Below are 13,089 nucleotides of genomic sequence, written 5' to 3'. Positions count from 1 at the left end.
GGCATGCACCACCATGCCTGGCTAATTTTTTTTTTTTTTTTTTTTTTTTGAGACGGAGTCTCGCTCTGTCGCCCAGGCTGGAGTGCAGTGGCCGGATCTCAGCTCACTGCAAGCTCCGCCTCCCGGGTTTACGCCATTCTCCTGCCTCAGCCTCCCGAGTAGCTAGGACTACAGGCACCCGCCACCTCACCCGGCTAGTTTTTTTTGTTTTTGTTTTTGTTTTTTTGTATTTTTTAGTAGAGACAGGGTTTCACCGTGTTAGCCAGGATGGTCTCGATCTCCTGACCTCGTGATCCGCCCGTCTGGGCCTCCCAAAGTGCTGGGATTACAGGCTTGAGCCACCGCGCCCGGCCGCCTGGCTAATTTTTGTATTTTTAGTAGAGACAGGACTTCACCATGTTGGTCAGGCTGGTCTCAAACCCCTGACCTCGTGATCTGCCCTCCTCAGCCTCCCAAAGTGCTGGGATTACAGGTGTGAGCCACCACCCTGGGCCAAGGTATCACATCATTAAGGTTGCTGCCAAAGCTACCATTTCTAAAACCAAGAGTTCTGAGGAGACTTGTGAGTGTTTTACATTGGATTCTAATGGCTGTCCAATCATTGAATATATGAAGTTATTTTTGACAGTTGGATGTCAAGACAGAAAAAGGCAATGTGACCATTTTTCAAATGCCACATGTATGTGTAACATGGGCATGTGCTATAGTACCATTAACTGAGTCCTTGTTTTTCGTTTAGAGCAAACAGTTGGGTTTAAAATCACAGTTCAGCAAATCTATAATAGCTCTTTGATTGCTTAGACTCAGGGGTCCTTCCTTATCTGTCCTAAATTATCTTCCTGTGTGTTTTTTCTTCATTTGCCGCAAGTCCTAGAAATTCAGCTTGTTTTCCTATTTTAGTTTAAAAAGATGATGGAGCAACCACAATTATTTTTATTGAACCCTTGTTATATGCAAACACTGTCTTTAGTGCTTTACATGCATTATTTTGTTAATCCTTATGAAGTAGGTCCTATATTATTCCATATTTATAGATGAGGAGACTGAGAGGCAGGTTAAGTAACTTCCTCAGGTTAAATCACAAGGAAGTGACTGAGCTGCTCTGCACCACGTCGTTTTGGTTTCTCCCAGATTTCTCCTTTGTTACTCCTGAAAGGCAGGCAAATGCTATATGCCCTTTCCCATCACATTAGAAAAAATAGGGTTTTGTTGGTAATTACTGCTACAAAACAGAGTAACACAATCTAAACATTAGTTAGTTGCAAGGTAACAGGACCTTACAAAGTTCTTTTGATTGTGATTTGTGGTCTGTAGTTTATGACTGCCTCCTGACCTGACAAAAAGAAGCCATAATCCTCTCTGTTCTCTTTTCTTTCTTTTCTTTTCTTTTCTTTTTTCTTTTCTTTTCTTTTCCTTTTCTTTTCTTTTCTTTTCTTTTCTTTTCTTTTCTTTTCTTTTCTTTTCTTTTCTTTTCTTTTCTTTTCTTTTCTTTTCTTTCTTTCTCTCTCTCTCTCTTTATTTCTTTCTTTCTCTCTCTTTCTTTCTCTCTCTCTCTCTTTCTTCTATTTTTTTTTTTAGACGAAGTTTCGCTCCTGTCGCCCAGGCTGATGTGCAAATGGCACGATCTGACTCACTGCAACCTCCGCCTCCCTGGTTCAAGTGATTCTCCTGCCTCAGCCTCCTGAGTAGCTGGGATTACAAATGTGTACCACCACCCCCAGCTATTTTTTTTTTTTTTTTTTTTTTTTGTATTTTTAGTAGAGACGGGGTTTCACCAAGTTAGCCAGGCTGGTCTTGAACTCTGACCTCAGGTAATCTGCCTGCCTTGGCCTGTCAAAATGCTGAAATTACAAGCATGAGCCACCGTGCCCAGCCTGTTCTCTACTTTCATTTCCCTGGGGATAGCAGTCTTTTATTCCTGAGTGCCTTTTTCCCTACCTGAAGAAACTGGTGTGTCTAAAGACACTAGTGACAGAGGCTGAAGCAAAGGTGTATCTTGATCCCATCCCACGGGCTCATGTCATTACTGAGCCCCTCCAGACTTCATGGCATGCCCATCCCCAGGTTTCTGTGTATCCCAGAATGATTCCCTCTGGAAAGAGAAGTAGAAGGAAGGAGAGGATAAGAAAGGGAAGAAGAAATATTCTTACCAGTTAACACATAATCAGCGTGTTTTCCTGTAGCATTTGTTGGTAAGGGTTGAGAGTGTACTTGGACTTAATTTTTCTTTTAAACAGATTCATCACTTCCTTTTGTGGACATAGTAAAGATAGATATGATTAGGATTATATGGTGAATTGGGCCATTGATTCCTAGCCTACTGGTTTTCCAGGCTATTGGAAGCAGGCGAGTAAATTTTATGCAGAAATGAGCTTCACTGTTTTTTCATAATCTAGTATTATGCTGACACTTTTATATGTTATAGAATAAAATCATAATTAAAATTTAAAAAAACCAAAGAAGTAACTCCAATTGGAAGACACATGCCTTGGCTCTGCTATTAATCAGTTTTGTGATTTCTGGCATATTCTTTAGCTTTTTGGGGACTCAGTTTCCTAGTTTTTAAAGTGAGAGAAAAAAAACTTGTCATTTCTAAGATATCTTTAAGTTCTAATATTCTGTGATTTATAGGAATCATGTGAATAATGGAGGCTTTTGAAGCTTAAAAGTATAGTATTATAATGGATTTTATGCTTTTCTGTTATTTTGAATTTTATTAGACTTTTGGTTCTGAATATTGAAGCAGAATTGAATATTTTTCAATTAGCTCTGTAAGTAGTACTGAACACTTATTTAATTCAGGAAGAAAAAAGCTAAAATCTTGTATTGGGGGGAAAAAGAAGTGTTCTTCAGTTTTCTTAGACATTAAATGGCTCATTCAAAGCAACATTTTGATAAATTGTGTAAATGAGAGAAGAACATATGGATTAAATTTTCCTTGAAATACATACGCATTTAAAAATTAAGAAGAAAAAGTGCTTGGCAAAGCCCATTTGGGGTTCTGCCAAATGGAAAACATTTTAAAAATAGTTGAAAATGTAGTTTTATCTTGAAATGCTACCATATTCACCGATCTTTATTGATTATATATTTTTAAATTTGTTAGTTACTCTCCTTATATTTATTTTTGCAGTTTTTTTAATGCTCCAGGGGCTTGTTCAATTATAGTACTTTCTTTTTTTTTTAAACAGACAACACAGTCCGTCAGTCACTGAAGAGCACATTAGTATATCTGTCTCTCCCTGTGGGAATCCTGTTCCTTGGACTTCTGCAGAGGTTGCAGTTTGATCTTTCATGTAGTGATGACTGGCATCAATTTATATCGATACAATGAAAAATTCTAAAGAACACTTTGTGGTAGAGAAATAAAGGAGATCTTGTCTTTGAAGATGCAGAATATGGCAAGTAACTTTCCAGTAAATCATTCTATTTTAGTGGAGGAGTTTTGAAGGAAGATAAGCCCTGAGTTTCCTGATTATATGTAATTCAAACATAGATATTCAAAAGTCTTAGAGATAACATTCTTCCGTATGGATGGAAGAGTTTGCTTTGTCTATAGATCCCATTGTACAGCTTGAAGAAGAGAAGAATTATTTTCTCAAAATCTCAAAAATCATATTTCTGCAATTTTCTTGAAATCTCAGAATCACATTTAATTTCTGATCAAATTGGCAACACTTTCTAGTTCTAAGTGTTCAGTTCATCTGGAAAGAACTTGGTGCAATTTGTGTAATTACTTTAGAGCTATCTGCAAAACAAACCGTGGGAGTCACGTCTCTGCTGATGAATGTACAGATTCAGGTCACTAGAACATAATCCCAAAACTGACATTCTGGGTGAGATTTTTCTCCTCTTTCAGTTCTCCTTCTTCTCCTTCCTTCTTCTTTCTTTTTCTTCTTCTTTCTTCTTCTTCTTCTTCTTCTTCTTCTTCTTCTTCTTCTTCTTCTTCTTCTTCTTCTTCTTCTTCTTCTTCTTCTTCTTTTTTTTTTTTTTTTTTTTTTTTGAGACAGGGTTTCACTCTGTCACCCAGACTGGAGTGTAGTTGCACAATCATAGCTCACTGCAGTCTTGACCTCCTGGGCTCAGGTGATCCTCCCCTGTCAGCCTCCCAAGTCACTGGGAATACAGATGTGTGCCACTACACCCAGCTAACTTTTGTATTTTTTGTAGAGATGGGTTTTCACCATGTTTCCCAGCCTGTCTCCTTTCCTTTTTATGATTGAATCCTTTTGAAAAGAATGTTGTTTTGTTATAAAATTTTAATGAACAAAGAACATATTTTGGTGTTAAAATCTTAAACCCTATTAGATGGTACCATAAGGGTTTGTATTCTACTCAGGATATGTCCAAGGAAATGATAAGATTTGTTTGCGTAAGATGGTAACAATATCTTATCTTTTGAGGCTAATATTTAAAACCCAAGAGTACGTTTTAATTGTTGGGTTGTTCCTTTTCTTGTATAGTATCAAAATATTATATGTTATTGTTAATAATTTTCAATGAATCCTTTATTATTTAAATAAAAGTCATTATTATTGGGCTCATATGTTTTACCCCCACAAAATTGTGAATAGAATGTGAACAGTTTCATAAACTCTGAAATAAAAAATGTAGGCAATTTTCTTTCTTTTTTTTTTTTTTTCTCTTACTCAGAGGTTTCCAACACATTTTATTTTGCAGACCACTGGTTTGTAGCTTTTGAGGACCAACATCTGTATCAATTCCTATAAAATGTCCAATCAATTTCAGTTCCATAGAAGGCTCTTCCATGCTGCACACCATGCTTATGGCTGAAGGTCCAGTTACACATGCATAAAGGCTGTTCTGCCCACTGGTTCCTGGAGGAGGGCACGTCTGAGTTAAAGCCTCTTCCAGGAGCTCCCTCTTCCCAGGGGGTCATTTCCTTCGGCAAGAAGTCAGTTTACATGTGCGGCTTTGGTGCCTGTGAGCAGGAAGCACCAGAAATGTGCAGAATGTGCTGTTTTTTCTCTGATGAAGACAGGCACTTGAGGATCCAGTGCCCTTGTGTTTAATGACAGGAATCCCTCAATTGCTTAGTAGGTTAAAATATAAGGAAGCCTCCGCTTTACGAAACACAGGTAACACCTTTCAAGATTGCCTATTTATTCTAGAACTACATTAATTCAGGAAAATATAGGTCCCATGAAAGACTTAAAAGTTTTATGAAACTAAAATCTAGTTTTTCCCAATAAATTATATTTTAGGCAAAACCCTCACAATGCTTCTAAAATAATACTAAAAGGGTCATCTGCTTATACAAGAGCAATTTAAAATATTAAATATTTATTTGAATAACAAGTTTAAGTTGGAGCTGCAATGTTGGCAATGCAGGTTTTTAACACAGATCACAAAAAGTGTGCACCAAAAATTACTGGTGCAAAGGACAAAATAATGCTAAGAATTAGGCTATCTATCTACTGATTTCAAGAAAACAAAAGGCCTGAAATCACTGTACAAAATAGAAAAAGTATTAAACACTACCATCCACAGAACAGTCTTTATTATTGATTATATTTTAAAATTATTTGTGTAATTGTATATTGAATTGTAAATGAGTAGTATACATGAACCTCCTTTCGGAAGGCAATTCCTTGTAGCACTATAGAACATCTAATTACACTGCAAAAAGTATCCTTTTTTGCTATCGATAAAGAAAACAGCTAGTGATGTTACTGTAAATATCAGGAAGTCTACAAAAAAAGAAATAAGATTTCTTTTTTGTCTCTTCAAAGTGTTCTCCAAGCAGTGAAGCACTTGCCATGTTGAACTGAATGCACTACTGAATGCACTATGGGAAAATGTTCTGGGTCCAAGATGCTCTTGAGAGATAAGACTAGGCTTTTCCAAATCAAACATTCAAAGAAATCATGCAACCCTTTTATAACTGGGATACCATCATATGCCACTTACCAATGCTGTCTCTCCAGAAAACCATTCAAGATGCTTAAAAAAAAAAAACAGACTTATGATAAATATATATCAAATGGGATCTATATACCAACTGCTATTTGACACGACTACTGGTAACGTCTGTGCTATGTGAAAGCAACTTTTAAAAGAGCCTATGCGGCAAGAGGTAAGCGTCTAAAGATTCAAAATGAATGAACAGTATTGGATAACAATATCATTCTCAACTCAGAAGCTGCCTCAAGATTAGGTGCATCTTCAGTTAATGTAACAGGAAAAAAAAGCAATGGATTTTATTTTATTAATTGTATCCACTTAAAAACCGACCTAAGGTCACCTGATATGTAGACACAATGAGATTTCTGTTGTTTATAGGCTTTAATTGAAGTGATGATAAAGGAAATAGATCTATTTAAAAACAAAACCAAACAGCTATTTCTGTCTAGATTAAGAGGTGGCCCCAGATGTGGGATTCACATTTTGAGGGGCCACTTGTGGTGCGACCTCGATGATCCCGGGTTTGTCTATGATTCTGGCTGTGCAGTTGCCCTTCTCTACAATCCCAATAATCCATGCTTGGTGGCCTTCACCATATTTGGGGGACTTTATCTCTGCACAGAACTGAGCTGCTTGCTGAAGTGGTAAACAGATCAGAAGGCTGCCTGAGGTCTCTGGGCAGGTCCCATGCATGAGGCCGAACATGTTTCCACATGCCTTGCTCACCACGGCCATCTTGGCAAGCACTGGGAGGTTGTGAATTACAAATGACACTTCGTTCCTCTGCTGCTTGGCCAGGTTCTGCGTGTGGCCCCAAATCCCAAAGCCCGTGATGTCAGTGGCCGCGTGGGCATTGAACGTGTGCATGAGTCCTGCAGCTGTCCTGTTGAGCCTCCCCATGTTCATCATGGCCTCCTGGTAGGCCAGCTCTATATCTTCTTGAGTGAACACTAGTTTAATCTTATTCCATTTCTCAGGAATATCCAGCCACTGGTGCACAGCCACTGCCACCTGTGTCCCCAGGGGTTTTGTCAACACCAGCACGTCTCCTGGCACTGTATTGTCTGGCATGATAAATTCACTGGGCTGGCAGACAGTGGTAGCGACTCCTCCCAGGACAATCCAGGGGTTTAGTACTGTTTGGCCGCCGGTTACAGACGTTCCTGCTTCTTCAGCTGCATCTTTAAAATCTTGGTTAATCAGAGGCATCACTTTATCCCCTTCCCTGTCAGTCATTTTATTACTGACTCCAAGGAGCATCAGCATATTGTCACATTTCGTGACCCCCACTGCATAGAAGTCACTGAGGACATTGGCACTTGCTATCCTGCCTGTCATGTAAGGGTCTTCTTCTACGATCGGGTAAATGTAATCTGTGGTTTGAACCAAGGAACGCCCACCGTGCCTCAAAGGAATGACACAAGTGTCCATTCTAATGTCAAGCCTTGGCATAACGGCTCCCAGAAACTGCTTATCTTCTTGGAAATGGTTCACCTGTAAAGATTTCAGCAATTTTTGTAGGACATCTTGGGACACTTTCCAGCCTGTGCCCTTCATTTCAGTGAATCTGGTTAGCCAGAAGCTCCTGTCCAATTCGTAACTTTCTGGGTTGAAGGACTCCCGTGTACACATAGTTCTTGGGTCCCCGCTCGCCTCACAGCTCAGCCCCTCCCCTCCCTCTGCGGGTTGGCAGAATTCTTTATGGATTCACCAGCTCGCTTTGCGCCCTCCGCCTCCTCCTGAAAACAGGCCGCGGGCTTCTCCCACAATGCACCGGGCGCGGCCGGGCTCCCTTAGCGTCGCTTGAATAAAAATGCTGCGCCCAGCGGCGGCTGGGGCCCAGAGCTTGGGCACCGAGGGGGCTTGCCTGGCTCGGCGCGGCCCTGCAGCGACCAAGCCGCCGCGCTCCCCTAATGTAGACAATTTTCTGTAACAACTGAGAGCAGACCCAGAAGTGAAGACCTAGATGACACTTTGGAACTTCTCACGTGCTGGGTTTTGTGTTTAAAGGCCATTCAACGTAATGCAGCATATTTAAAACATAAAGAAAGTAATTTTTAAATGCTTTACATTCATTTCTCTTTCAGACTTAATAAATGCTACTCCTTTCAAATACACCAAGGAATAGAAGAATTTATATTTATTTTCCTGATGTTATTGTAGGAAGGTATTTCAGATCATTAATAAGGGAAGCTAGGTACTTAAATGCCTTCCTCAAGCATAAGGGGTTAATTTATCATTGGTAAGTTAGACTTGAGTATATCACAGTGGTTTGGATAATTAGATTATTGTCATAGTTTCCCAGTTACCATGAGAACTTACTTTTTTAAAAAATCAACTTTATCAACGTATAATTTACATGAATAAAATGCTTCCATTTTAAGCATACATTTAGATAAGTTTGACAAATGTGTATGTCTGTGGAACTACCATCACCACAATCAGGATATGGAACATCCACATCACCCAGAAAGTTTCTTCATGTCCCTTTGCAGTCAACCCCCTCCCCTACAGACCCTAGGAAAACACTGATCTACTTTACACCACAGTAGATTAATTTTGTTTGTTGTAGAATTTGATATAAATTCAATTACAAAATATGTACTCTTTTGTGTCTGACTTCTTTCACACCGCATCATGTTTTCAGATTCATTTGTGTTGCATGTGTCAGTAGGTTACATTTAGGCTGCTCACAACTTTTGGTTATTATGAATAAAGCTACTATGAACATTTATGTACTGGTCTTTGTGAGAACATAGGTTTCATTTTTCTTGGGTAAGTACCTAAAAGTGAAATTGATGGGTTCTTTGATAAGTGTATATTCAACTTTATAAGAAACTGTGAAATTGTTTGTCTAAAGTGGTTGCATCTTTTTTTTTTTTTTTTTTTTGAGACGGAGTCTGGCTCTGCCGCCCAGGCTGGAGTGCAGTGGCCAGATCTCAGCTCACTGCAAGCTCCGCCTCCCGGGTTCACGCCATTCTCCTGCCTCAGCCTTCCGAGTAGCTGGGACTACAGGCGCCCGCCACCTCGCCCGGCTAGTTTTTTGTATTTTTTAGTAGAGACGAGGTTTCACCGGGTTAGCCAGGATGGTCTCGATCTCCTGACCTTGTGATCCGCCCGTCTCGGCCTCCCAAAGTGCTGGGATTACAGGCTTGAGCCACCGCGCCCGGCCGGTTGCATCATTTTTTACTTTCACTGACACTTGCTGACACTTGGTATTATTATTCTTGTTAAAATAAGCAAAAGAAGTAAAAAGCTGAAGATTCTAAAAAACCAACAACTCTCTTGTATCTGTAAGAGGAGTGAGGACACAGGGAAAACTTCAAAATTGGAAAGACCAGCAGGGGAACACAGAGAATCACAATTTACTAGAATAGACACCCACAAACAGAAACCTCCATATTCTATTCTTAACAAGGCCTGTCCTCAGGAGAAACTATTTCATCAGACCCGAATGTGTTGGGGTTTAATCAGAGCCTTAACCACCAAGGGGAAGAGAAATGCCCAACTCCAGTTTTCCACATGGAAAAGGAGAAATACCCAACTCCAACTTTTTTTACCCATCCTGTCTCACAGGGAGAAGGGAGAAAACTGAGAAGCACTGATAAAGCTCATAGTTCAGGGGCACAGGCACCCTAAAAGACTGATAACTAATCATGGGAATATAGAAAACCACTTTGCCTTACTACCACATTATCAAAGACCTATTTACCCTGTACATCATTTTACCTCACGTATCATGTCTACTTTTTAACAGAAAAATTATAAGGTATCCAAAAAGGCAACAAGTATAGTTTGAAGAGACTGACAAGCATCAGAACCAGAGTTAGATACATCAGAAATGTTGATGTTTAACCAGGAATTAAAACAAATAATTACTAGTATGCTAAGAGCTTTAATGGATAAAGGAGACAACGTACAAGAACAGGTAAATAAGGTAAGCAGAGAGATGGAAATTCTAAGAAAGAGTAAAAAGATGTACTAGAGATAAAAAAAAAATACTGTAACAGAAATGGAAAATGCTTTTCATGGGCTTATTAGTAGACTGGATATTCCTGAGGAAATAAACTGTGAACTTGAAGACATATGACAACAGAAACTCCCAAAACAGAAAAGCAAAGAGAAAAGAGACTGAAAAAACAAAACAGAATATCCAAGGACTGTAGGACAACTAAAAAAAGGTATACCATTTGTTTAATGCAAATACCAGATGGAGAAGAAAGAGAAAAGGAACAGAAGAAATATTGGAAGCAATAATGACTGAGAGTTTCTTTAGATTAATGTCAGATGCCAAACCATAGATCCAGGAATCACAGAAAACATTAAGCAGAATAATTGCCAAACAAAATCTGGGCATTTTATATTCAAATTTCAGAGAATCAAAGGTTTTTTAAAATTTTTGAAAGAAGCCAAAGAGGAAAAACACCTTACCTAGAGAGGAGCAAAGCTAAGAATTGTATCTATCTCCCCGGAAAGTATACAAGCAAGAAGAGAGCGGAGTGAAACATTCAAAGAGTTAAATAAAAAAACCATCAACCCTGAATTTTGTACCCTATAAAATTATTCCCAAAACTGAAAGAAAAATCAACAATTTCTCAGCAAAACAAAAATGAGGACATTCGCTGCAAATATACCTGCCTTGCAAGAAATGTTAAGAAAAGTTATTTAGAGAGAAGAAAAATTATATAGGTCAGAAATTTAAATCGACATAAAGAAAGGAACAGCATGGGGGGATGCGTAAGTGAAAGTAAAATAGAAACTTTCATTTTACTTATTCTTAATTAATCTAACACAAAATTTATTCAAAATAATATCAACAATGTATTCAATTTTATAGATATATATATGTTTACATATAAGTAAAATGAATGAGCAATGAGGCAAGGGAGAGAAGGGAAGAATTGGAAATATCCTGTTATTACAAAGAACTTGTGACAGAGCAAGACCCTGTTTCAAAAAACAGTAAGAAAAAAAAAGAAATTGCATGATGCTGAAGTTGTGTAGTGTTTTTTAAAAGTGGGCTTAGTTTTGTTGTGAATGTATATTGCACACTTTAAGACAACCACTAAAAGAGAGAAAAAAAAAAAGAAGCATGACGAAGCAGGAATAATATGCTAAGAAAGGAGAGAAGATGGAATTATATAACATGCTAAATTAAAACAACAAAAGGCAGAAAAACTGTGAAGACAAAAATAAAAACAAAGAAAAATGGCAACAGATAGAAAAAAGTAAAGATGTCGTAGGTATTAATCTAACTATATTAATAATCACTTTAAGTGTCCATAGTCTAAATAAACCAATTAAATGGCAGAGATTGACAAGTAGATTTAAAAAAAAAAGACCTAACTACACGTTGTCTGCAAGAATTCCACTTTAAATACAAAGAGATATATAGATTACAAATAAAAGAAGGAAGATAAATATACCATGCTGATAATTTAAAAAGTAAAAGTAGCTATATTAATTTCAGACAGAGCAGACTTCAGAGCAAGGAAAGTTATCAGGGATAAAGAGGGGCATTATGTAATGATAAAGAGGTCAGTTCTGCAAGGAGATATAAAAACTTTAACGTATATGACAACAGATTGTCAAAATATGTGAGACAAAAACTGATAGAACTGCAAGGAAAAATAGATGAATTCACTCTTGCACTTACAGACTTTAACACTCTGTCAGAAATGAACAGATCCAGAAGGCAGAAAATCAATAAGGACATAGTTTAACTCAACAGCCCCATCAGTCAACTGTATATAATTGACATCTATAGACTACTACATCCAACAACAACAGTTTACACATTTTTCTTAAATTCACATGGAACATTTGTCAAGATAGATAAAATTCTGGGCCATTGAAAACACACCTTAAGAAATTTAAAATTACAGAAATTAAAAAATGTCTGCCCTCAGACCACAGTGGAATTAAACTAGAAATTGATAACAAAAAGGTAGCTGGGAAATCCCAAAATACTTGGAGATTAAGCAACATGTTTCTAAATAACACATGGCCAAAGAAAAAATTTCAAGAGAATTTTAAAGATATTTTGAACTAAATGAAAATGAAAATACAATTTATCACAATTTGGGGAATGAAGTGAAAGCAGTGCTTAGAAGGAAATTTATAGCATTGAAAGCATATATTAGAAAAAGGAAAAGTTCAATAATCGAAGCCTCCACCTTAGGAAACTAGGAAAAGAATAGAAAACTAAATGCAAAGTAAGCAGAAATAGTAAAAAACAAGTGCAGAAGCCAGTGAAATTTAAAACCCATGAAATCAACAGAGAAAAACCATCAAAGCCAGCAGCAAAAGGTCAGAAGCTGGATTTTTTTAAAAGATCAGTACAATTGATAAGCCTCTAGCCAGGCTAATAAAAAAAGAAAGAAGACACAAATATTAGTATCAAAAATGAAAGAAGAAACATCATTACAGAGCTCATAGACATTAAAATGATAATTAAAATGATAATAAATAAATATTATAACCCTATACCCACAAAATTGATAACCTAGATGAAACAGACCCATCTATTGAAAGACACAAGTTTTCAAAACCCAAACATGAAGAAATAGACAATCTAGTCTATAGCTATTAAAGAAGTTAAATCAATAATAATATTCTAAAAAAGAGAAATGACTCATCTGTCATGAACCTACCATGACAGATGTGTTCACTGGTGAATTCTACCAAATATTTAAGAAGGAAATTACACCAATTTTCTGCAATCTCTTCCTAAGGAGAGAAACAGAGGGAATATTCTTTCTATGAGACCAGCATTACCCTAAGACAAAAATCACACAGACATTACAAGAAAGGAAAACTGCAGACCAGTACCTCTCATGAATTTATAAATGCAAAACTCCTCAACAAAATATTAGCAAATTGAATTCAATAATTAAAAAAAGAAATATACAACATAACCAAGTGGAATTTATCCCATGTATGCAAGGCTGATTTAACATTTGAAAACCAATTAATGTAATTTATCACATCAAAAAGAAAAAGAAAAAAAATCACATGATCATATTAATAGGTTCAGAAAAAGCATTTGATAAAAATCTGACCCCCATTCATTATAAAAATTCTCAGCAAACTAGGAATAGAGTGGGAATTTCCTCAGCTTGGTAAAGAATAGCTACAAAAACCTATATCTAACATTATACTTAA

General features: G+C 37.3%; 1 protein-coding gene across 2 annotated transcripts; it reads right to left on the bottom strand.

The window, feature by feature from the left end:
• Positions 1–6,335: 6,335 nt before the first annotated feature.
• On the bottom strand, positions 6,336–7,567 carry LOC119625110 (selenide, water dikinase 1-like). 2 transcript variants are annotated; one of them, XM_038000718.2, is made up of 2 exons: positions 6,805–7,567; positions 6,336–6,597 (listed from the first exon to the last, which is right to left on the bottom strand). In XM_038000718.2, the coding sequence occupies exons 1-2, from the start codon at positions 7,555–7,557 to the stop codon at positions 6,376–6,378; spliced, it is 975 nt and encodes a 324-aa protein (XP_037856646.2). In that variant the 5' UTR covers positions 7,558–7,567; the 3' UTR covers positions 6,336–6,375. The 2 variants fall into 2 exon arrangements, with proteins under 2 accessions (XP_037856646.2, XP_037856645.2); XM_038000717.2 differs by having other exon boundaries at positions 6,336–7,567.
• Positions 7,568–13,089: the final 5,522 nt, after the last annotated feature.

Source organism: Chlorocebus sabaeus, chromosome 10 (assembly GCF_047675955.1).
Source record: "Chlorocebus sabaeus isolate Y175 chromosome 10, mChlSab1.0.hap1, whole genome shotgun sequence".
NCBI lineage: Eukaryota > Metazoa > Chordata > Mammalia > Primates > Cercopithecidae > Chlorocebus > Chlorocebus sabaeus.
This window is presented reverse-complemented; position numbering and strand designations above follow the sequence as displayed.

Coding starts and splice junctions, on each gene's coding strand:
- LOC119625110 (XM_038000717.2), bottom strand. CDS start 7,557: ATGTGTACACGGGAGTCCTTCAACCCAGAAAGTTACGAATTGGACAGG.